This window comes from Musa acuminata, chromosome BXJ2-8, assembly GCF_036884655.1.
Source record: "Musa acuminata AAA Group cultivar baxijiao chromosome BXJ2-8, Cavendish_Baxijiao_AAA, whole genome shotgun sequence".
NCBI classification, from domain to species: Eukaryota; Viridiplantae; Streptophyta; class Magnoliopsida; order Zingiberales; family Musaceae; genus Musa; species Musa acuminata.
In genome coordinates, this window is record NC_088345.1 from 4037545 (window position 1) to 4058391 (window position 20847).

Consider the following 20847-nt stretch of genomic DNA (forward strand, 5'->3'; position numbering starts at 1 on the left):
AAGGTTATGAAACAAGAGGTACACAAACAAAATGTGCATTAAGGTTGAGATTCAACCTTGCAGCTATTGAATGAGATCCAACAGTTTATAAACTATATAAAAACAAAACATAATTGTATCTCTACCTTACCAATTAGCTGAGAATCAAATCAAGCTTGACTAACTAAAAAGACTAGTTTAGTCAGGATAATGGCAAAACACACCTCAAAGCTTGTGTTTATACAGGTGAATTATTCGGTGATGCTTGAATAAAGAATTCCATACATCCATAAGGCAAAGGGAATAAGTTCCATTGACAACAAGAAACAGACAACAAACCAATTCTTATTTCTTGATCATTGTACTGGTAAAATAAGAGTGCCATACATACCAAAGAGGAAGCTAGTTGCTTTGGGAGGCAGGAACAAACTTGAGTGAGATGCTATTGACACAGTGGCGCTCATCTGTGGGGGTGTTAAACCCCTCTCCCTTGAACACATGACCTAAGTGACCGCCACAAGCAGCACAGGTTATTTCTATTCTCCTTCCATCAGGGTCCGGCTGCAATTTCAAACCCAAACTTATTAGTCAATCACTACATAGACGCAAAAGAAGGGCACCAAGGCAACACTAAATCATCGAAAGAGAAGGCCACCACCGTTCGATTTATGGCTCCAGGAAGACCCTCAAAGAAGGCTGGCCAGCCACACCCAGAGTTAAACTTAGTAGTGGATTTGTACAGTGGTGTTCCACAACCAGCACACTCGTATATACCATCAGCAAAAAACTTGTCATATTGACCAGTGCCAGGATACCTGAAAAGCATCAGAATTTATTGCATAACCCTGATTTATACTACTTGATTTATACACAAACCAAAATAAGAACAAGTTTTGTCATTTATTTTTTTGCTAGATGTATTTCTAAGCTCATTCGCTTAATCATGTTATAGACAAACCTGGAAAAAGAATTTTGGCTCTAAACCTTGGTGTGCATGTGCCCAATTCCCTTACAACGGTTACTATGTGATTTAACATTCATGGGCAAATATTAGATATAATGGTTGTTACTATAGTGATTACCTGGAATGTGACAGGAAATCAACATATTGTAAATGGCATAAATAATTGGAATACATGAATCATCTAATGGAAGCTTCATATAATATCAAAGGTCCATAAACAATTGATAGTTTCATTTCTTTCTCTAATCAAGCCACAAGATAAATTGTCTATGCAAATAAAAATAAAAGCTTTTTTCTGTGTTGTTGAGCAACTATGATTTTCTTAGAATTCATATGCACACGATAACAAATCACAGATTGCCTACAACAGCCATAACATACAAATCTGACATATCATTCCTTTTCTTTTTTTGATCCTTTAAATGATCATGAACCAGTATCCATAGCACAAGAATCAATATGGCCAAAGATAAATCAAATTGACTTTAGAATTTGAACTCAGGATATTATTTGTTTGACCTATAAATCAATGTCCAACCAATAGCAAAAACAAACCACCTTCAATCATCTGGCATATGATTATTCTAGAAGATCAACATAGGATGGGAACCTTTCACAAATATCTCAATTTAATTTCCAGTGGATGTTTTCTGCTACTATAAGATGAGAATACAAAATATGGTCTGACAGCAAACTTGCAAGGATTAAGTCATAAGGTAGGTAGTTGCTGAGCCATGCATCTAGGTCAATAACCGAAAGCAGGATTTTACATGACATGATATTGGCTGAGCTAAGACAACATATTCATTGTGCAGTTTTCAGATAAGTTTAGTGCCTGAAACTGTTCATTTTCCCATGCATGTGACTATGTGAGCAGCTGTCTTCATGAAAAAGGCACTTGATATACACCTGTTTGATGTTTCGTTAACCACAATATATCACAATTCATATAACATACTATGAATAGCACCTAAATCAAGTGAAGACCCAAAGCATAACTAGTAGACAGGCTATACATATTTCTGCAGATTTGCAATAGAAATATAATGGAATATAAAGATCATGATTGCCAAATCAACTAAAGAAACATTCAGTTTTTCTTCCAGTCTCATGATTTCATTTAAACTTCAAGTTGCAAATTGTTATCTCCATCATGTTTGTGAAAGGGTAAATGTATCTTGCACATAAATCCTAATGCAACTCTCTATTCTAAAAGTCAGTCAAAGTGAATCAAAGTAACAACAACCAAGGCAGAATAAGCAAAGATTCTGGTCAAACTTTCAACTTAGGATAGTTCTTGTAATAGCCCAATTTAGTCTCACTTCGAAAGTGAGCAAAAATTTAGATCACTAATAAGGGCTTGATGTTATTTACTTGAAATTAAGCATTTTGATCATTTTGAGTTAGTGGTTCAATCTCAGTGATGTCAACGAGTCAACTAATCCAATCCATCATGCTAGGTCATGACAATCCAATCAATAGATGAATAAGTTGGAATTAACTCAACCAATGATATCATGAACAATAGCATACTTTCATCTTCCGATCAGTTCTAAGTGACTTTTTTTATAAGAATGTCACCATTCTTCAGTATCACTGAACAAACATCGAGACAACTCCATAGATATTTACCAAATTATAAACAATCTTAATGAAATAAATAAACCCCGAACAAGACAAATGTCACTTTGAATCATACAGTGAAAGAGTAACATGGTTTCTTGAAATTAGGCATATAGGATTACTTCAAAGAAAAAGCACGATACTATGGAAAGCCACACAACGAAAAGTAAAAGAAGGTGAGTGGAATTTAAAATGAAACAAGGCCAGAAGCATCTTTAATCCAAATAGGCCCGAAATAGTCGAATAGATCCCTCAGAAATCAAACAGAACCACTAAAGGATTTAATCCGAGTGGAACAACTTAGATCTCGATGGAAAGATCCCCTTAAAAAAACAGCTTTTGGAAGGAGGCGCATGAGAACCCACTAAAATCATGCAGGCAAAACAACAATCACAAGCAAGGCCCAAAAAAAGCCACGCGAGGCTTACTCAGTCCCCTTCAACCGAAGGATCCGGAACTGCTCCGGCGACAGGATGGCCTGCCACTCCTCCTCGGACTTCTGCACGGGACCCGACGATGCCATCACCACGCCGATCAGCCGACTCGGTGGAACGAGGGGAAAAGGTGGAACCTTCGAGGGGGTTTTATAAGGGGTTCGCGGGGAGGAGCGGGACAGCGGGGTCTTGAAGGAACGAACGTGGACGGGAACCCGGGCAGGGGGGGTTAATGTAGGGACAGTGGCGCTTAGGGAAATGGAAGGAGGGCGGCGGTGGAACGCATTCCTTACAAACTGGGGGGGAGCGACTCCCATCTCTTCTCCTTCCTCTTTCTTTATCCTATTTGTTGATGGCGTGTGACTGACGACTCGTTTATAGCCTTTCCCTAACTTTCGTACTCCTTTTTTGTTTTTTTTATGTAGGATAAAAATTATTCAGATATTACAAATAACTCAAAAGGTTATTTGTGGTTTCCTTCACTTCCTCATTGCATTTGCACTTATGGAACTATTGATTTCATCTTAATTATTTGTTCAAATATATAAATCTTTGTGTTGCCCTGTAAACCAAATTTTATTCTTGTAAACTATTTTTAAATATTTTTTTTTAATTTAGTATTTTATATTGAAAGTTAGTAATTTATTAAATTAATAAAATCAGTTAGTTATGTTATCAAAATATATCATAACATTAAGAGATTGTTAGTTCATTATATTATGCCAATAAACTTGTGTCTAGATGAAAGATATATTTCAGAGTTTGGTGTTTCGGGAATTGATGAAAAAATTTTAATATGTTTTATCGAGTACGTCTAATCTCTTTTATCTTTATTTTCTACCATAAGATATATATCGAGTACGTCCGATTTCTTTAACGTTCAAGTTAGAAAATTTTAATATGAATTTATGTAGAATCCTTTAAAAAAAATTAAAAAAACATTGACCATGTCGGTGCTGTCGTCGTTAGTGGTGAGGAAAATATTCATTGAATCGAGAAAATAAATATTGAATATTTTATACAGTGATCGATTCGCTTTTGTGTTTTGAATATTCTGTACTTTGATTCTGTCCAATGTGATAGATTCGTTTTCGTGTGTTGAATATTCTCTATTTTGATTTTGATTGGTACAATAGATACATTTTAGTGTTTTAGTGTATTGATTTTTTTTTTTTTTTTTGCATTGTTATCGTTGACCGTAGAGTTATCGTGGCTTGGTTCGATCCCGAAAAATACAAATTCGTTCGGGTGGGGGGTAATAAGAAGGTATTGGAGCAGAGAGCAGATCAGGTTGACGTGATCCTAAGGCATTGTTTGTGTGCTGTGCCAAAGGTTGACTCGGTGTTGTCCAAGGTACATCTTAGCCTTGTCGAGGTCTTTGCATAAGAGATCAATGTTGGGGGATGTTCCTGACCCGACCATTTCGATGGTAAAGTTAGTTGGAGAGTGAAAATAATAGAGATGTTTACCCATTTAGACTTTGGGGTTGGCTTTTATACTTGCGACTAATGGAGTGTGGTCGACGGTTAGTCACAGGGACCTCCATGTTGTGTAAATGCTCATTTATATCGACAACTAGAGAGCACACCTCTCTAAGGATAGTGTTAGGAAAGGACGATTGAGAGAGCATCGTTTATTAGGGCCGGAGCCTATCTAAAGTAGGGGATGGTCCCTTGTGCCAACGGGCCATATAGAGGGACAAGGGGAATTGGGCTATGCCGGTCAGGATTAATGCCCTCTACGGTTTGACATGCGTGCTTTCCCAAAATCATGATTGACGGTGGGAGACGGGTTGCTTATGACTGGTAACCTATTCAAAAGGAGAAAGGGATGAGCCTCACTATCGAGGACTAATGCAACCTACAACTAGCATGTGCAGCCTTCCTAGAGATCGAGGTATGTAGGAGCCAGAGGATCGTCCTCTTGCGAATGATTGCAAGGGAGGGGCACAAGTTCTTCTACATACGTCATCGCTCAAGTGGCAATCTACAACTGAATGAGTCAGTAATGTGATGCTTACGTCATTACTTTCCCTATCATTTTTATTTTGATTTTGATTGATAAAATGGATTCACTATAGTGTGCTTTATGTTATCCATCTAGTAATCACATGTCCCAGCTAGTTTTGGTTAATATTTCTCTTATTAAAATTAAACAAATTATAATAGAACTAGATATATATCATGTCATGGAGCCACAAACTTCGATAAATTTCATAATAACTTACGTGATAAATTACATTTTGTCTTGAGTCAAAATGTTATTGTCTTGGTGTCGTTGACCGGAGAGCCAACACGACCTGGTTTGATCTCAAAGACAAAGATCCGTCCGAGGGATCCGTTTGGGGTCAAGGGTGCGATCCGAATGGTGGGGGGGGGGGGGGGGGGGGGGTTGAGATGGCAAATAGATTCTCGATATATTGTTGTCTCACGATGATGGTCTTAAGGTATGAACTTGTCTATTGAAGGGAGCTTGGGGCCATCCCAAAGTGTGGCTTGTCCATGCTTGGGAGCATTCAGCCTCATCCTGAGCATTCAGCCTCATCCTAAGGCACCTTTTAGATATGTTAGGGACATGCACAAGTGGTCAACAGTGGGAGGTTTCCCATCTCGACCCTTTGGACACTAAGTTAGTAATCTAATATCTCAAAATATGAGTTCAAATAGTTAAAAAAGGAGAGTTCTCCTTCTTTCCTGTTCTAAAGGAAGAGAATGAAGTTTAAGATTGTCATAAAGGAAGAGAAGATAGTTTAGGATTATCTTCTTTATCATAAAAAAAAATATATATGATTATCTTTTTTATCATAATAAATGAGAAAGAAATTTATATTTTTATGCTTTGCTTTCAAACTAAGTCATACTGAAAGTTACTTTCATATTAAAAATGAGAGAATAATTAGTTAGTATATAGTAGTAGACAAAAGCACTACATTTAGACTTCAATAGCTTAGACAGAGTTGAAATGTAAATGGAGAGACCGGTGGAGACGAGTGCAATCTACTCATATGAACACGGCTTTAAACAGTTCGAACATGAAATGAAGACTCTTACTGAACTCAAAAACTTGTGAGTCCATCCCCAGATCATGGGTTGATACATGATCTTGTCAATTGGAACAAGCTTACAAACAGTTTAGCTTCACTATTGATATATAGATCCACTAAAAATGATGGAAAGAAATCGCCTTCTCTGTTCTTGTCTATGAAACAACAGCTTCGCTGATGGTTATTAGCTGATGAGAAGAATCTCAAACAATTGGATGCATCTTAGACAAATCTTTGATGCGGACGATGATGATCGTCGTATCATCAGTCCGGCCTTCGCGTTCCAACCACACCTTGTAGGATTCTGCAACGATCTTTGAGCAGGCGTCGCGGGGATCCACAAAACTAGAAACCTGCAGTGATCGAGCGGCGAGGTCTTTAAGAGAGTGAACACGATGAGCTCAGAACTGCAGGAAGCAAAGAGATCTTTGAGCGGCTCTCACCATGTCAACTACTGCTTGACTGGAGAGGAACTGGAAAACCCCATCGCTTGCTATGACGAAGAACGAATGGTTGTCAGTTATCTTCACCACCTTGATCTCCGGGACGGCGACAACACCGATGCTCTCCGCCACCAAGTCTCCGACGCTCCTGGTGAACATCGTCCCCGGATACATCCCATTCTGCACCCACAGCCTTGGCGGGTCGCCGTCGTCGCTCTCCTCGTCGCCGCCGCCGTCGCTCTCCTCGTCGCCCTCGCTCTCCAATTGGTTCATTGTCAACACCCTCGCCCCGCACAGGCTCACCCTCTCGCACTCGTCCTTCCGCAACGGCGTGTGGTCGCTCGACAAGTCCTCCGCCACCACGCGGTCCCAATCCCAAACACCTGCCACCGCCCGCGAATCCCCTACGTTCGCGACGAATAGCGTGTCGCCCCGGACGAGCACCGTGATCGCGGTGGTGCCGCTCATCGAGTCGTCGATCTCGCTGTCGTGGAGCGCCAAGTTCGTGGCGGCGAAAGCCGAGTCGTACGCTTCCGCGGGGTTCTCCCACAGGCGAGGGTCGGCGGACAGGACGGCCGTGAGCTTGTCGCGGACGAACGCGGCGCACTCGGCACCGAAGTCCCCGTGGCCGTCGAACACGCCGAAGAAGTGGAGGTCGGGGTTGCCCTGGAATTGCGTCATCACGCAGAAGCTGTCCTGGTTGGCGCGGTCCGGCGAGCCGGGGTAGTAGCCCCGCTGCGTGAGGGAGGAGTAATGCAGGCGGAGGCCGGCGGAGGGGACATCGGCGGAGCCGAGGGAGGCGGCGGAGAGGACGTGGCGAATGAGGTGGCTGTGCTGCTGCAAGCGGTCGTCCTCGTCGACGCGGGAGGGTTCGGCGTCATCGTCGGCGGAGGCACGGCAGTGGGAGCAGTGGAGGCAGCGGTTGCAGTTGCAGCCGCAGCCGCAGCTGCAGCAGCCCTTCTTGGAATGGTCAAAGCACTTGCTATGCACACAACCCATCCTACAACTTAAAGCTTCTATTGGCTTGCGGGATCAAATAGGAGGAAGACAGAGAGGAGGCGGAGGAGTCATAAGACCTTACGGTCTCTTTCTTTTGGCTAAAGAAGCAGCTGCGGCACAAGAAAATGGAGTCAGAAACGCGGGGTTTCCCATCCATGGGTGGAGGAAGGCATCACCAGTTACCAGAAACAAGGAATAAAGATGTTTAGGCAAAGGGGGAGAACCACGTTACCGGTTGAGTGTCAAAGGAGATCGAGGAAGAAAGAGAAGCAACAGCATCTCGTTTGCTGGCAGCACAACAGCAGAGGGGAAGCTAAGGATCCCGATGCCCTTCAACATAAAATGATATGAGATGTCGGAGGCATACCGATCGATTAAGAACGAGAACCTCTGCGAACGCAGCTGGGCGTCACCCGATCAAAAGCAATAGAAAAAGAGAAGGGCTGGGGACCGGAAGAGGAGGAGTAAAGAGATGGGGTGGGGATCTCTGTTCTTCCCGAAACCCGAGGGAATGATTTCAACCTGAAAGTAACTCTGTTGTCTCTTCGCCATACGTTGTCACGATTCCATGATGGGATCGAGATGTGAACTAAATTAAAGATAAGGATGTAATCTAAGAACCTACAAAACTACATCGGCAAGTAGATTTCCTTGTAGATTATTTGTCTACTGTGTAAATCTAAGTAGAATCTAATATTTGCACTTTGGATATGCATTCGTCAGGAGAGGTTGAAAACTCACAAGAAATAGTTCAAAGCAACAACAACCAAATCTGAAACAAAGGATTAAATGGAGAAAAGAATAGCCAACCCTTGCATCTAAATTCCCCCCCTCTCCCCCCCCCCCCCCCATTGACACTTTTGTCTCAATTCCCCGGCTTCATTTCACTCCCCCTCCTCCTCATCCTATTTGCAGCAGGTCTTCTCCCATCCAAACGATGCTCCCGACCTTGTCACGGGCGCATCAATGTCTTGACAGCCATTCAGTTCTCCTACGTACGTTAACACAAACCAGTTCCCTTTTCCCTCCCCATGCTATCTCTCTGCTTCCCACCTCTCTTTGCCCTTCACCGGCTATTCTTCGACCTCTTCAAGTCGCCTTACTCTTCCAGGGAGGGTGACGAGGACTTGTAGAGATCGTAAGGTGCCCAGAGGTAGTCGACGGCACATGGCTTCCTGGAGTCCAACCTCAACCAAGGCTTCCCTTTGCCGCTCCAGTGGAGAAGGCTAATGGGCCCTGGATGAAGGCTTCTGCACTTGCCTTCGATGTTGTCTCCGCCCAGGCCGTGCTGGTTCCACCTGTGATCGACTGCCTTTATGTTTCCGGCCAAGACCAACAGGAATGGTGGCAGGGAGCCCAAGTGGTAGATCCTCTTCTGCTTCTGCACTCCCATCCAGTCCTCCACCATCTTGGTGTACCCTCCCGACCTCCACATCTCCACGTCCATCACCATCACTCCGGTGTTGAAGTAGCAGGGCTGGCGGCCGTCGAACGTGCTGGAGAGCGTGGCGTCCGACCAGAACGCGTCGGTGAAGTACTTGGTGAAGTTGGCGTGGCAGTACTCCGGGGCGGCGACCACGTGCCCCTCGAGCTCCACCTCCCAGAGGTGGCGGATGTCGTCGACGACGACGATGTCGGAGTCGAGGTAGATGACGCGCCGGACCTCGGGCGGGAGTATTTCCGCGAGGTAGATGCGGGCGTAGTTGAGCGGCTGGTCGAGGGCGTGGCGGATGGATCGGGAGATGCGGCCACGCACGCGGCCGGAGTCGAAGCGGTACACCCGGAAGTCGAGGTAGGGGAAAGCGGCGCGGATACTAGCCAGGACGTCGGGCTCGAACTGGGAGGCGAGGAAGTGGAAAGTGACGCTCTCCGGGCAGGAGGTGTGCTGGAGGATGGAGAGGACTGCGGCCATGGTACCGCGCAGGTAGTTGGCATCGAGGGTCATCGCGATGTCGACGCGACCCGCCTCCGACGGCGAGGGGCACTCGTTCCCGTTCCGGAAGGCGGGCGCCTCGCGGAACGCGGGGACGGAGGAGACCATGCTCGACGGGCGGCGGATGACGTCGACGCGGATGCTCGAAGTGGAGGTGGCATTGTCCGCGACGGCCACGAGGAGGACGAAGGACAGGAGGCCTTGGCGGTACCGGTGAGAGGAGGCCATCCTGCCGCAACGAGGAGCGGGGGATGGCAGGAAGGTGGCGTCAGGGACGGAGGATAAGAGGAGGGGAATCCATGGGAGGAGGTGGAGGAGGAAGAGGTTAAAGGAGGGAGGAGAGGCGGGTGGGCGATAAGAGCCGCTGAGCTGGGAGAGCAGTCAATGAGAATGTGAGGAAGGGAGCGAAGCACGGAAGGGAAAGACCCATCGACGAGCCGTTTCGTCCCTAATGTATAGCTATTGCTTGTCGGGGGAAGGCGCGCTGAGGATGGGAAGGTGGTCAACGGAAGCAGTCCAAGAAGACGCAGCAACGAACGGGTTGATCCGCATCCGCATCCGCATCTCCTCTACAACGTGTCTACTACTTTTGTTGTCCTCACCGTCGGATCTGATCAAGATCCACTTATCCGACCATCACGACCATCCAATTTATGCGGTCTCCTTCTCCTGTCATGCACACGGTGGGCCCGACTTTGTGGACCCGTTCAATTAGGTCACACGATACGGCACGATCTCTGCGGTCACTTCCAAGTATACACCACTCGTGTTCTCCACCGACGTCTCCTTCCCCCATCGGATCGGGCGAAGCCCTATAGGGGAAACAAGGCCTCCGCCATGGATTTCTTCAAATCGGTCTTCTCCGCCGATCCTGAGCCCGCGATCTCGCAGCACTCCCCTGTCGGATCGCCGCATGACGAAGAGGATCGAGCAAGAGAGGACGACCGTGGCAGCAGCGGCAGTCCGAGCCCCAATTCTGAGGCCTCCGCTGGCGGCGTTGGCTGGAGCTTCGGTGGTTTCATCAAGACGTTCGCCTCCAAGTCGGAGTCCGTCATACAGACCTACCGTCGCGACCTCGCGGAGTTCGGTACCGGGCTCAAGAAGGAGACGGAGGCGATCCGGGAGGCCGCCGTACGTGCCGTCGGCGACCTCCCCGGGTCACTCGAGGCTGGCGCCTCCGTTGCCCAGGAGTCCCTCGAGTCCGTTGGGCAGGCTATTGACGACCTAGGCGGCTCGGTGTGGCGGGGGACCGCTGAAATCGTCTCCCAGGGCAAGGAGGCGATCCTGTCGATGGAGGCTGGAGCTGATTCCGCAGCTCAGCACTCCACCGAGCCCGGGCGGCCCAGTTCCTCCAGCTCTTCGAGGCGGTACAGCCGATTCGAGGTGCAGGTACTCGCAATACAGTCAGACGCGAGTACCTTCTCGGAAGACCCGGAGGACGCGGAGGACTTCAGCGAGTGGAGATCGGGGTTTGATTTGGCTGAGAAGGAGGAGGAGATCGAGAATCTTTGCTATGAGAATGGGGCTTTGGATGGGCTTCTCAACAATCTGGTTCCTGGTGTTGTGGACTACGAGACATTCTGGTGCCGGTACTACTATCGGGTGCATAAGCTGAAGCAGACAGAGGATGCTAGAGCAAAGCTTGTGAAGAGGGTGATATCGAGAGAGGAGGAGGAGGAGCTGAGCTGGGAGGTTGACGATGACGAGGGTGAGGAGGAAGAAACCAAGAAGGAAGAACCGAAAGAGCAAAATCTCAATACAAAAAGACATGTCATCGAAGTAGAAAAACAAGAACAACAGAATGATGAGGAATTAAGGTCGACCATGGAGCTTGCAGCACAGCAAAACCCTGCCGAGGCATCCCAAGTTGAGAACTCGGGAGCGTTGGAAGCGAAGGTCGATGAGGGAAAGACATCAACAGCTGGATATCCAGAAAATACTGAATCAATTGTTGGGCATTTGAACTGCAAGTTGGATGAAACTTTGGTGCCTGAAGGGAAGGCAGCGGCTGGAGGGTCAAGCAAGGACAGCGATTTTTCAGTTATCTCAAGCCAGAATTCTACGCCGGAGGAAGATGATCTTGGGTGGGATGAGATTGAGGATCTGGGTGAGCATGATGAGAAGAAAGTTGGTGGCTCCAGCGGGAGCCCTGTCAAGGTGGTGGACCTGCACAAGAGGTTCGGTGCTGCTGAAGAGGATGAGGATCTCAGCTGGGATATTGAGGACGACGACGATGAGCCCTCCAAGCCTTGAATTGAGGATGCAAGTATGTTTAATATGATTACTTTTCATTTCTCATGTGTGCAGCAAGGAGTTTGGTCAATAAAATAAAACTTGCTTCTTTCTTGTTGTGCATTTTAATGTTAATATACATACATTTAGACCAATTCACATGATTTACCAACTATTAAGTTCCAAGAGGATGAATTTGATTTAAGTGGACTTCATCTTGATGTTTCTGAAATATAAATGATTATCATGTTTTAGTGCAATAACACTGGTTTATCTGTGAGATTGCTTATCTATAATCTGTGCTGTGCCTCTAGTGGATACTATAGCAAAGTGAATATCTGATACACCTATGTTGGAACAGTTCTCTCTTTAGTTATATATGTCTACCAATCTCTTTAATTATACATGTCTTCTTCAAATGGTTACTCATGCTTTAAAGTTCTGATGCACTGTTGAATTGTAGCCTTTTGGATGGACTCTTTCTGTTAGTAAAAAGAAATCAGTATGAACTTATGATTGTGGTGTCGTGATAGAATTTAAAAACAAAAACTGAGAATTCAATCACAATTTTCAAAAGCATAGCCAACTGAACCCCTTGGCGTTCCTCGCCTCTCTAATTTTATCAAAAGAGTCTTCCCCTTCTATCTTTTCCTTTGCTACTTTCACAATAGATTTACGGATCTATCAAATTCAATAATTTTATTGTTATCGACCTGAGATTTGAATAAACAAAGCCTCTTTTATTTCAAATTCGCTATGTAGTGAATTGAATCAGCTCTGTGCAGCACTATAGTATAATGCATACAACAGTACATGATAATGCTAGGTTGTATGCAGCCCATGATAAGAATCTTAAGATTATGGGACAAGTTTAGAAGGATAAACAAACGTCGAGGACTCAATCATTTTTGAAGTGAAGAAAGGAAAAAAAGATAAGACTTTAAGACCTTTTTATTCTATTTTTGGGATTCTAAAGAACTTTGTTTGTTTATTGTAGCTAAGTGAGATGTTTACATGTGAGCCTCTATAAACCCAAGAAGAAAAAGAAAAGGATGGTGTGGTAGGAGCTGGTCTTTCTTCCCCCATTTCCCACCATCTCCAACTAGAAGGAGAGAAGAAGAAAGAGATGTCCCTGTTTCTTTTTAACACAACAACTAATAATTAGATTCCTATGTTGTCCTTTTGTTATCTTTAACATGTATGCATCTTGCTGCTCCTTAACCATAGTTCACATGTTGGCTGAAGGAGATGGTCTGGTCTATCATCTTTGGAAATAGTTTTCTTAACTGACCTTAACTTCCAAATTTATACTGGTCAAATTTGAGATGTTATTTACACCCATCTCAGATGCTTTAACCCAGCTAAAACTGGACTTATTATTTACAAGACTTAGAAAATGCCATCATTTTGCTGTTGTTAACTCTCCATCTCATTGCTGAGTTACATGTTTTAGGTCCATATATAAACCTTGCTGTGTAATTTGGTCTAATTATAAGCTGTGGTGGAAACAAACCTTCATCAAGTTGCTAGCTATACCAACAACCTATTACATAAGCAAATCTCCCAACTAATATTAGCTAAGAGATTTCATTTCTTACAGATCACATGTGATCTTGAATATGAGATCTATCATTTGTACAAATATGTACTAATCAATCAGTTATCGATTTATTATTATTATTATAGTGAGAATCCAATTAGAATTCTGTGATGGTTATTTTACTATTGCAGAGCATATTACTACCGTTCTGTGTTGAATTCTCCAGTTAGAGTTCTTCTGATTACATCAGACTATCTGGGAGTTCCAAATTAGTGTCGATCGATTGAATGATTCAGCGAAAATCTACCGTTGAAGATAACTCTTAACATAAATATTACAAAATTCTAACATGCCCAGTAGGGTGGATTCAAGCACTTCGCTACCTCTGCTACCCTAGAAACTTTAAAGAGAGAGACAACCACGCCGACGGAAACATAACTTATCGACAATAAATCCCCTCTCCACCATCTTCTTCACGACCATAACAACCCACATCCACTCAGTACTGCATCACAAGGCACGACAAAGAGAAGGCACCTCAAAAGCTGCTACTGTGATCTACGCCCGCACTTCTAGCGGAGATGGCAACGACGGTAACCTCCTCTTCTGGATGCGTGGGGGAAGATGCCTAGTGTACTTCTTGGGGCCGACAGTCCAGGGTAAAAACACACCGGTGCCGCCGCGAGGCGCCTTCTTGTTGGGGCTCATGACCATGGCTCTGGGTGGTGGTAGCATGACGACGGGACTGCGGAGAGCGAGTCCCCATGCAGCTGGGATCATCGCATGAGGCCCGCAGGCGATGACTCCGGTGGTGGCTACTTTCTGTGCAGGTTGCCAAAGAGCCATGGTTTTGGTCGGCTGCTGCAGTGCCGTCGGTGAATCTGTCGGATGACTGGCAGCTCTGACCTTCACGAATGTGATGATGATCCTCCGATTTGGTGACGCGCACACGACGTGCCTCGCCATGTCTGCGCTGTTGCCACGCATAACGAGGAGCGATCTGCAACAATTTGTGTACAAAAAAATGATTACTACACAAAATGGATGACTCCTGCGATACATCTGGGTCAGAAAACTGTGGATGGTCTATGCTGTTGCTTGGATGGCAATTTATCAGGAGGGTTAATGGTTTATGAGAAAAGATTCTGGGACTAGTTCAATCCAGTGACTTGAGGAGCTGAGTTTGTGCTGGGTAGTCCTGTCCCTTCCAGAACAGAACGGTTGTCATAAGTTCTAGTTTGGAACTGGAACTAAAATCAGTTTTAGACGGTTTTAATTTCAATTTGTTCCAATTTCAATTCTATATTCCAAGAATAAAAATCAAAATAAAACCACCAGAACCAATTTCAGGTCGATTTGAAACCATCGAGCCGTTGACCTAATTTGATTTTGGTTCTTGATTGGTCTGGTCGTAAATTTTTCTAGATACAAGTTGATCTCAATAATGTTGTATCCTCTTATTTATGGTTATCCTCTCATGCTAAATTTGTAAAATGGATCAAATATGGAGGTCAATTTTAACTCCTGGGCTGCCTTCCTTTTTGAGCTCTCTCATGAGCAGAGCTATGCTTGTTTTAGACAGTTGAAGTAACTTATATTTGCTGGTTTTGGATTAAGGAAACTGTGGATGAAACAGAGAGCTAATGGTAGTGCGTACCCTTCGTTTATCGATAATGTTAGAGGGCCCTTGTAGTTTCCTTCATGATCACTGACAAGAGAGCGTCCAAAAGCCATTGTAGTGTCAGATAGAAGAAGCGTGGAAATGGGATTGTCCAAATGTGGAGGTTTGAAGTATGGCTGTGAATGCTCATCCTGCAGAACAACCAACAGTGGGTGCATGTAAGAAATCGAAGGCATAAGATCTCCATGATGCTCTAAGAAAAGGGATTTTACCTCATCAAAGAAGTTGATTATGCAACTGTTGGGCTTCCTACTTTCTGGAATTAAGCGCCACTGAACCAAGTGATCAATTACAGTTTGCAGAGCAGTCGGAATCGGTTCGATATTACCTACATCAAAATATTTCTTTAATTACCCAGCAGTTATTGGTCTAACACAATTGTGACACTCTTGGATGCATTGTGACATCCAATCATCTCAGCCCACCAGACAGACTCTAACAATTCATAATCCATACTTAAGGTTCCGCAATGAGTAACAAAAAACCAAAAGTGTCTGCAAGAGACTGAAACCCTACCCACATTAGTGGCTTGTCCTTGCTAACAGAATATATTTTAGATCGTTGAGCTTTTATGTAATTCAATGATCATGATTGAATACCAGTAGAATCAGAATGCCGCTAATAGTTTAGAAGCTAAAATGACCGTGTCACTTAGAAACAAAAATAAAAATATAGGATTGTTCTCAAGAAATTGGGGTTTACTTGCTGCCTCCTTCGTAGTTGATTGGAATAATGGGACACCAAGTTGAATGATCTCTCTCTTATTCCCTTTCATTTGTTTGTTGAAGAAAATAAATGTTTCTCCTGAAAACATATGCACAAAAACAATTGTTAGACGGATTCAGCATCTGATGATCAAATTGGATGAACAATGTATTTTTGCATGAACTTGTAACATATTTATGTGCATCAGTCTGAAAATATGCAGACGAATGTTTTCATATCATACAAACTCGATATACCAAACTTCAGTTTTGGCAGAAAGAAAGGCAGAGTTTATTGAATTCATCTATTTACTGGCATCTTTTGTAAAGCATGAGAGGATAAAGCAGAACAAAGGATAGCTAGGTCTTACTAAAAGTAAGGTATAGGAAGAGAAAATTAAGAAATAATGGAAGCACACAAGGCAAACACTTGATTTTTATTTCACTTCATTCCGTGTAATTTTATTCCAGATTTTTTTTTATTTGCTCTCATTGAAGAGTGACTAGACATTAACCCTTTCTCCAAATCCAGTGCTTGATCCATTTATACTCGGTGAAAAAATGCTCCTGATATTTTAATATGTCAGTTCCAAGTTCTATTAGACAGTAAAACTAAATGAAAAACTCAAGCAAACGTTTTTTCATTACCATGAACATAAACCCTCTAACAGAGTGCTGTATGCTGCATCCCTAACATAAGCAACTCTGGTCAGATTCAAAAAACCAAGTGTAAAGGAAAAAATCTCATGTTGTTGTGGATTAAAGTTTATTGAACTGCAGTGGAACATCTTAAAACTTTAGTCATCTGTGAAGGATTGAAGCAAAGACTGAATAGGAAAACCACCAATATAAGTTTGTAACTCTGACCTTCCAAGCTGTAACCAAGAAGTCAAAAATTCTGTTAAAAATCACCCTGGCCTCAAATTATATGAATTAATTTCTGGTGAAGAGCTTAGCAAAGCAATGCAGCTACTTTATGCTAGAGACTAACATATGACAAGCAGCCAACTAAGAGAAAAATTTTACCCGAAAGTTCTCCTCCGCGTCCAGCAAGACGTAGTTCATTAATGTAGTCAGCAAGAGTGAGAAGCTCTGAGTTTGTGAAAATGTCCTCGTACAATTTAAGGCCCTTAACAACATTAACCTGATCAACAACCACAGCAGAAATCAGCACATTTTATCATAAGGAAAACTCAAAAATATAAAGCTGAACAACTACTAATCCTACGGCATCTTCTATTGCATCTCTATACAGAAAGTGTGCCCAATGATGGTAAGATGGAACTCGCCATATGCCCCTTCACTGACTCCTTGGCCACAAAACCTTTTAAGATCTTGATCCGTTCGGGACGTGCCAAGCAATCTTCATGACCCACACAAATATTGACCTCGTTGAATGAAATTTGTCCCTCCTGATGTTCCTCTTGAGATCCTAGGACACAAACACTTAAAAATATTAGTACCTTAATACAAAAAAACACCCGTGGAAAAACAAAAGCAAGCGCACGATCTTCTTGAGATGTTATTGCCTTAAATGATGGGAACTCTGTACATATAGCCTGATTGAAGCAAGTAAGCTAAACATTATACATCCACCTTTTGCTTGCAAGGCGGTACTACTGTTGTAAAAGGGAATTCCTCAATGATATCTTGACATCATGTTACATATGTAAGCATTAGATATTGATAGTATGATTAAAAATATTCAATGTTTGTGTCACAGTAGTTATGTTTTTACTAAGTTTTAGAAAATTTTAAAAAAATGAAGTATAAAGAAGAAAACTAATGCAGCTTCAGCATATCAATTAGCTTATTGTGCCTAATCAACTGTTAGTGTAATCTGCCTTTATCTTTATTCTAAAGAAATAGACTGAAGAAAAATTCATGATAATCTACACAGAGACCCAAATGCTAAACAAGAGAGGAACAGATGCCATATCCAAAGGTAGGCAATTGCATCTTGCTTGCTGCTTCCGTGCAACAATTGATCTCCCGTCAAACATCATAGAGCTAAGAATGTTCCTCAACTTAGAATATTCCTCCAACAAATCCCTGGACCAATGTTCAACACGCTGAAATTCTAGAAGCACGGGCCACACACGTTTCCGGTGATCTGGCCCGACCTAGCGAACGCCACGGACCCAAATGAGACCGAGGACAACGGTGTACAACTGTGTGGGGGCCAACGTAGGGTCAATTAATAATTGCTGTAGGCGGCTCCCATTTCGATCTTGGCTGCTTGAGAAGTGGAACGCTGCTGCCTCTCGCGCTCCTGCCTTCCGTTAACGAATCGTTAACTCCGGCTCAAAAATAATTAACGCAAACTACGACAAAGATGGGCCCCACGGCACCTCTCACAGAGGCGTTCTCCGTCACGTGGTCCGGCCGCGTGGCCGCCGCTGCACCGAACCGCACCGCCGACTGACACGGCGAGCGCCCGGGCGCATCACCAAACCAGCCAATCTGGGTTGGTTGACCACCAAACGAACCGACACGTGCGGCCGAACGACCTCCCTCACCGGTAAACACGGGCAAATAGCCGACGCAACCCGTCTGATTATGATCAGACGGCATTACTGAACATTGCTAAGAGTTGCGCACGACGAACCCTTGCCACGTGGCACCAAAGAGCCTCTCGGAGAAACCCCCAGCAAAGTGCTGTGGCTCCAAGCACGAGACTTCTCCAAGGTTTCCGAGTAAATGTACTTCCCATTCCGAGGAGTACATGCCCGCTTGTAAAGACCCCCTCTACATAATCCCAGACAAGAAGGTTAATTGTAAAGCGTGAATCAAACACTTCCCTAGGTCCCAAAATGAGTACTTCGATTCCCCTGTCCGTGAACCGACTCACGGGCCTAGTTGGGTACGGTGACTCGATTGCCGCCGCCTGCTGCTGGGGCGGGGCGAACGCCGCTGGAATCTGACGGCGAAGAGTAGTCCATCAAGGCCGTCCGATCCACCTCGAAAACCCCAATATAGCCGGAGGAGGAGGGAAGGAGGTTAGACCAGTCAGTGACGCGGATTTGGCTCCGATGCGGCCGACTAACTAATATCAACGGAATACAGATCCAGAAATTTCGAATACAAATATTAGACAAATTAAATGTGAAAAAGTAGTCAGTAAACACAACGGTATCATTAAAAGGATAAACAAATAAATATATAATATATGTATTTGGTCGATGAGGAAGAAATTACTAGTTACCTCCCTTGGCGTCGCCCCCTTCGGTACCCTTGTGATCCGAAGAATCACCGGAAGAAACCTCGTCCGCCGCCGCTTCCTCCACTACGACAACCTGAACGCCGTCGTCCGCCACCGCCTCTGCAGCAGCAGGTTCTTCCTCCGCCGCCGCTTCCTCTTCAACTGCGATGCCAACGCCGTCTACCACTGATTCCTCTGAAGCAGCATGTTCCTCCTCCGCTTGAGCACCGCCGCTCTCCACCGGCTTATCCTCCTCTGGCGTCGTCACCAGCTGCTTCGCCTCCGTCGGATCCTCGGCCGCGGAGGCGAAAGAGGCCACATCGCGGTTGGCCGCGACTACGCGGAGCTCGGCGGCGACGTCAGCGATCGAGTAGTACTTCTGCATGTGGAGCACCGGGATCCAGTTGAGTCGCCGCCGGTGTACGGCGGCAAACACCGCCTCGTACTCCGCCGCCCCTCCGATCTGCGCCAGGTGGCTGCACAGCGCGTCGATGATCGCGTTCGCTGCCGCGAACTCTCCGCGGAACCACGCGATCATCGCGTCCCTGGCGTACACTTCCGGCACCACCGCCGCCGCCGCGGCAGTCGCGGCCCCTGCCACCGCCGTCGCCATCAACCCCACCGACCAATCACTCTTCCTACTACCCACCCCAAATCTACGCCACGGAAATTTCTAGAGCGAGAGAGGGAGTGGGAGCGACAGAGCGAGCGGTAGAAACGTATAACAATTAGCGAGAGAGAAGATACTAAAGGACGAGACAGAGCAAACGAGACCCCGAAGGCTCTATAAATACTAGGGGAACCAGTACAGCCTCGGCCACGTGGCGAAGACATAGGGCCGAAGGACCCCAACCGGGACGACCGGGAGAGTACAGGGCACTTATTTGGGAAGAGGTGCTCGCGAATACCCACCGAGATGCTGCTCACCGCCTCACCGCGTCGGTGACGGGATCCCATCCTTTTGCGTCTTGCAGCACGTGCTCCTCGCCCGACGCGCACGTCGATGCCTCCGCCGCCTCTCGCTCGGGCGGACTCGTGGCAGCGCCGGGTGGGGCCAGGGATCTCCGCCGTCCGATTCTTGGGGACCGTTGGTCAACGGACCCTCCCCGCCGACGATAGTGATTCAGCCTCCGTGATCCAACGGTTGTGATCTCGCTGAAATTATTAAAAGGGTTGCGTATCACACCATCATATATAAAAATACGTAGATGCGTAAAGACATCTGTATTGTCACGCTGCGGCTGTTCTAGCAATCCCGTGGAGGGTGGCGTCAGCGAGCACGTCCGTTGAGGTTCGCCTTTTGCGCCTCTTGCCATTTTGCGTGTAGGTTTACGATAGCAGTTGACGGGAGGGTGAACAGGCAACAGGGTTCACAACACCCACAAATGGCGGTGGGTCCCACGCCAAGGAACGCCTGGCTACCTCCCTCTCGTAACGCCAAACTTGTGTGGCACGCACACCGAGGTGGCCGCGCGCCTTATTCTGGGCGAGCTTCCCGCACCTTCCAGTCGCGGATTTCAGAGTCGCATGGGTGAAGAGTCGAACAGTTTGATCTAGTAAATAATTACACCGATCGTTCGGGTCAACCGTTTGAGGAGGAAGGGCCAATGGCTCCTCGAGCAATCGAAAGATTCAATCTCGAACATAAAAGTCAACCAAAAGAATAATAATAGTAATAATGGAGCTACATGTCTTCAAGAAACCAAGGTCTACGGGCTGGAGTTCGTCAATGCCAACTCGAAGACTGCCAGCACATCTGAACAGAATCCGAAACCTAAAATGGGTTGTGGAAGGAGTTGGAAGGGTCGGAGAAGCATCGTAGGCGTTGATGTGTGACGCTTCCATCTGAACTGAAGTCGGGTAAATGTCATGATGCTTCGAGATACGTGCTCGGCGTTTCCTTCTCCGCCTTTTACTTTCTTCCGCTTCCAAACATCTGCCTCCTCCTCCTCCTCCGGTCGGCGCATTGTCGCGCGCCATTTGCTTTGCAGCCTAACCGACGCTTGGTTTTGGGTCCCGCCTCGTTCGACAGCGCAGCCGATGATGGTTGGCCGAACAAGTGGATCCCCT

The 20847-nt window shown here is 45.5% G+C and overlaps 5 protein-coding genes across 6 annotated transcripts; 1 reads left to right on the plus strand and 4 right to left on the minus strand.

The window, feature by feature from the left end:
• Positions 1 to 269: 269 nt before the first annotated feature.
• Positions 270 to 3341, minus strand: LOC103993730 (peptide methionine sulfoxide reductase B5). The gene is made up of 3 exons (XM_009413902.3): positions 2995 to 3341; positions 638 to 794; positions 270 to 540 (listed from the first exon to the last, which is right to left on the minus strand). Exons 1-3 carry the CDS (start codon positions 3315 to 3317, stop codon positions 382 to 384), a joined length of 639 nt encoding a protein of 212 aa, XP_009412177.2. The 5' UTR covers positions 3318 to 3341; the 3' UTR covers positions 270 to 381.
• Positions 3342 to 5984: 2643 nt separating this feature from the next.
• LOC103993729 (probable protein phosphatase 2C 35) lies at positions 5985 to 8200 on the minus strand. Of its 2 annotated transcripts, XM_065119988.1 has the most exons (4): positions 7853 to 8200; positions 7718 to 7772; positions 6487 to 7595; positions 5985 to 6396 (listed from the first exon to the last, which is right to left on the minus strand). In XM_065119988.1, the coding sequence occupies exons 3-4, from the start codon at positions 7483 to 7485 to the stop codon at positions 6247 to 6249; spliced, it is 1149 nt and encodes a 382-aa protein (XP_064976060.1). In that variant the 5' UTR covers positions 7486 to 7595; positions 7718 to 7772; positions 7853 to 8200; the 3' UTR covers positions 5985 to 6246. The 2 variants fall into 2 exon arrangements, with proteins under 2 accessions (XP_064976060.1, XP_009412176.2); XM_009413901.3 differs by lacking the exons at positions 7718 to 7772; positions 7853 to 8200 and having other exon boundaries at positions 6487 to 7704.
• A 170-nt stretch (positions 8201 to 8370) lies between these two features.
• On the minus strand, positions 8371 to 10021 carry LOC103993728 (probable galacturonosyltransferase-like 4). The gene has a single exon (XM_009413900.3). The coding sequence runs from the start codon at positions 9644 to 9646 to the stop codon at positions 8585 to 8587; it is 1062 nt and encodes a 353-aa protein (XP_009412175.2). The 5' UTR covers positions 9647 to 10021; the 3' UTR covers positions 8371 to 8584.
• A 141-nt stretch (positions 10022 to 10162) lies between these two features.
• LOC103993727 (uncharacterized) lies at positions 10163 to 12790 on the plus strand. The gene is made up of 2 exons (XM_065119987.1): positions 10163 to 11684; positions 12648 to 12790. The coding sequence occupies exon 1, from the start codon at positions 10256 to 10258 to the stop codon at positions 11669 to 11671; it is 1416 nt and encodes a 471-aa protein (XP_064976059.1). The 5' UTR covers positions 10163 to 10255; the 3' UTR covers positions 11672 to 11684; positions 12648 to 12790.
• A 704-nt stretch (positions 12791 to 13494) lies between these two features.
• On the minus strand, positions 13495 to 19531 carry LOC135618775 (RNA demethylase ALKBH10B-like). Its single transcript, XM_065119986.1, has 7 exons — positions 18781 to 19531; positions 16865 to 17007; positions 16602 to 16719; positions 15574 to 15675; positions 15084 to 15199; positions 14848 to 15002; positions 13495 to 14190 (listed from the first exon to the last, which is right to left on the minus strand). The coding sequence occupies exons 1-7, from the start codon at positions 19388 to 19390 to the stop codon at positions 13749 to 13751; spliced, it is 1686 nt and encodes a 561-aa protein (XP_064976058.1). The 5' UTR covers positions 19391 to 19531; the 3' UTR covers positions 13495 to 13748.
• Positions 19532 to 20847: the final 1316 nt, after the last annotated feature.

What these genes read in the sequence shown, in the direction of transcription:
- LOC103993730 (XM_009413902.3), bottom strand. Translation starts at nt 3,317, where the DNA reads ATGGGAGTCGCTCCCCCCCAGTTTGTAAGGAATGCGTTCCACCGCCGC. An exon ending in CTTCGGTTGAAGGGGACTGA is followed by an intron (nt 795 to 2,994) that starts GTAAGCCTCGCG and finishes GATGCTTTTCAG; the next exon opens with GTATCCTGGCACTGGTCAAT. An exon ending in CTGGAGCCATAAATCGAACG is followed by an intron (nt 541 to 637) that starts GTGGTGGCCTTC and finishes TTGAAATTGCAG; the next exon opens with CCGGACCCTGATGGAAGGAG.
- LOC103993729 (XM_065119988.1), bottom strand. Translation starts at nt 7,485, where the DNA reads ATGGGTTGTGTGCATAGCAAGTGCTTTGACCATTCCAAGAAGGGCTGC. An exon ending in GTCAAGCAGTAGTTGACATG is followed by an intron (nt 6,397 to 6,486) that starts GTGAGAGCCGCT and finishes CGATCACTGCAG; the next exon opens with GTTTCTAGTTTTGTGGATCC.
- LOC135618775 (XM_065119986.1), bottom strand. Translation starts at nt 19,390, where the DNA reads ATGGCGACGGCGGTGGCAGGGGCCGCGACTGCCGCGGCGGCGGCGGTG. An exon ending in ACGCGGAGGAGAACTTTCGG is followed by an intron (nt 15,676 to 16,601) that starts GTAAAATTTTTC and finishes ATATGTTTTCAG; the next exon opens with GAGAAACATTTATTTTCTTC. An exon ending in ACATTATCGATAAACGAAGG is followed by an intron (nt 14,191 to 14,847) that starts GTACGCACTACC and finishes AAATTGTTGCAG; the next exon opens with ATCGCTCCTCGTTATGCGTG.
- LOC103993728 (XM_009413900.3), bottom strand. Translation starts at nt 9,646, where the DNA reads ATGGCCTCCTCTCACCGGTACCGCCAAGGCCTCCTGTCCTTCGTCCTC.
- LOC103993727 (XM_065119987.1), top strand. Translation starts at nt 10,256, where the DNA reads ATGGATTTCTTCAAATCGGTCTTCTCCGCCGATCCTGAGCCCGCGATC.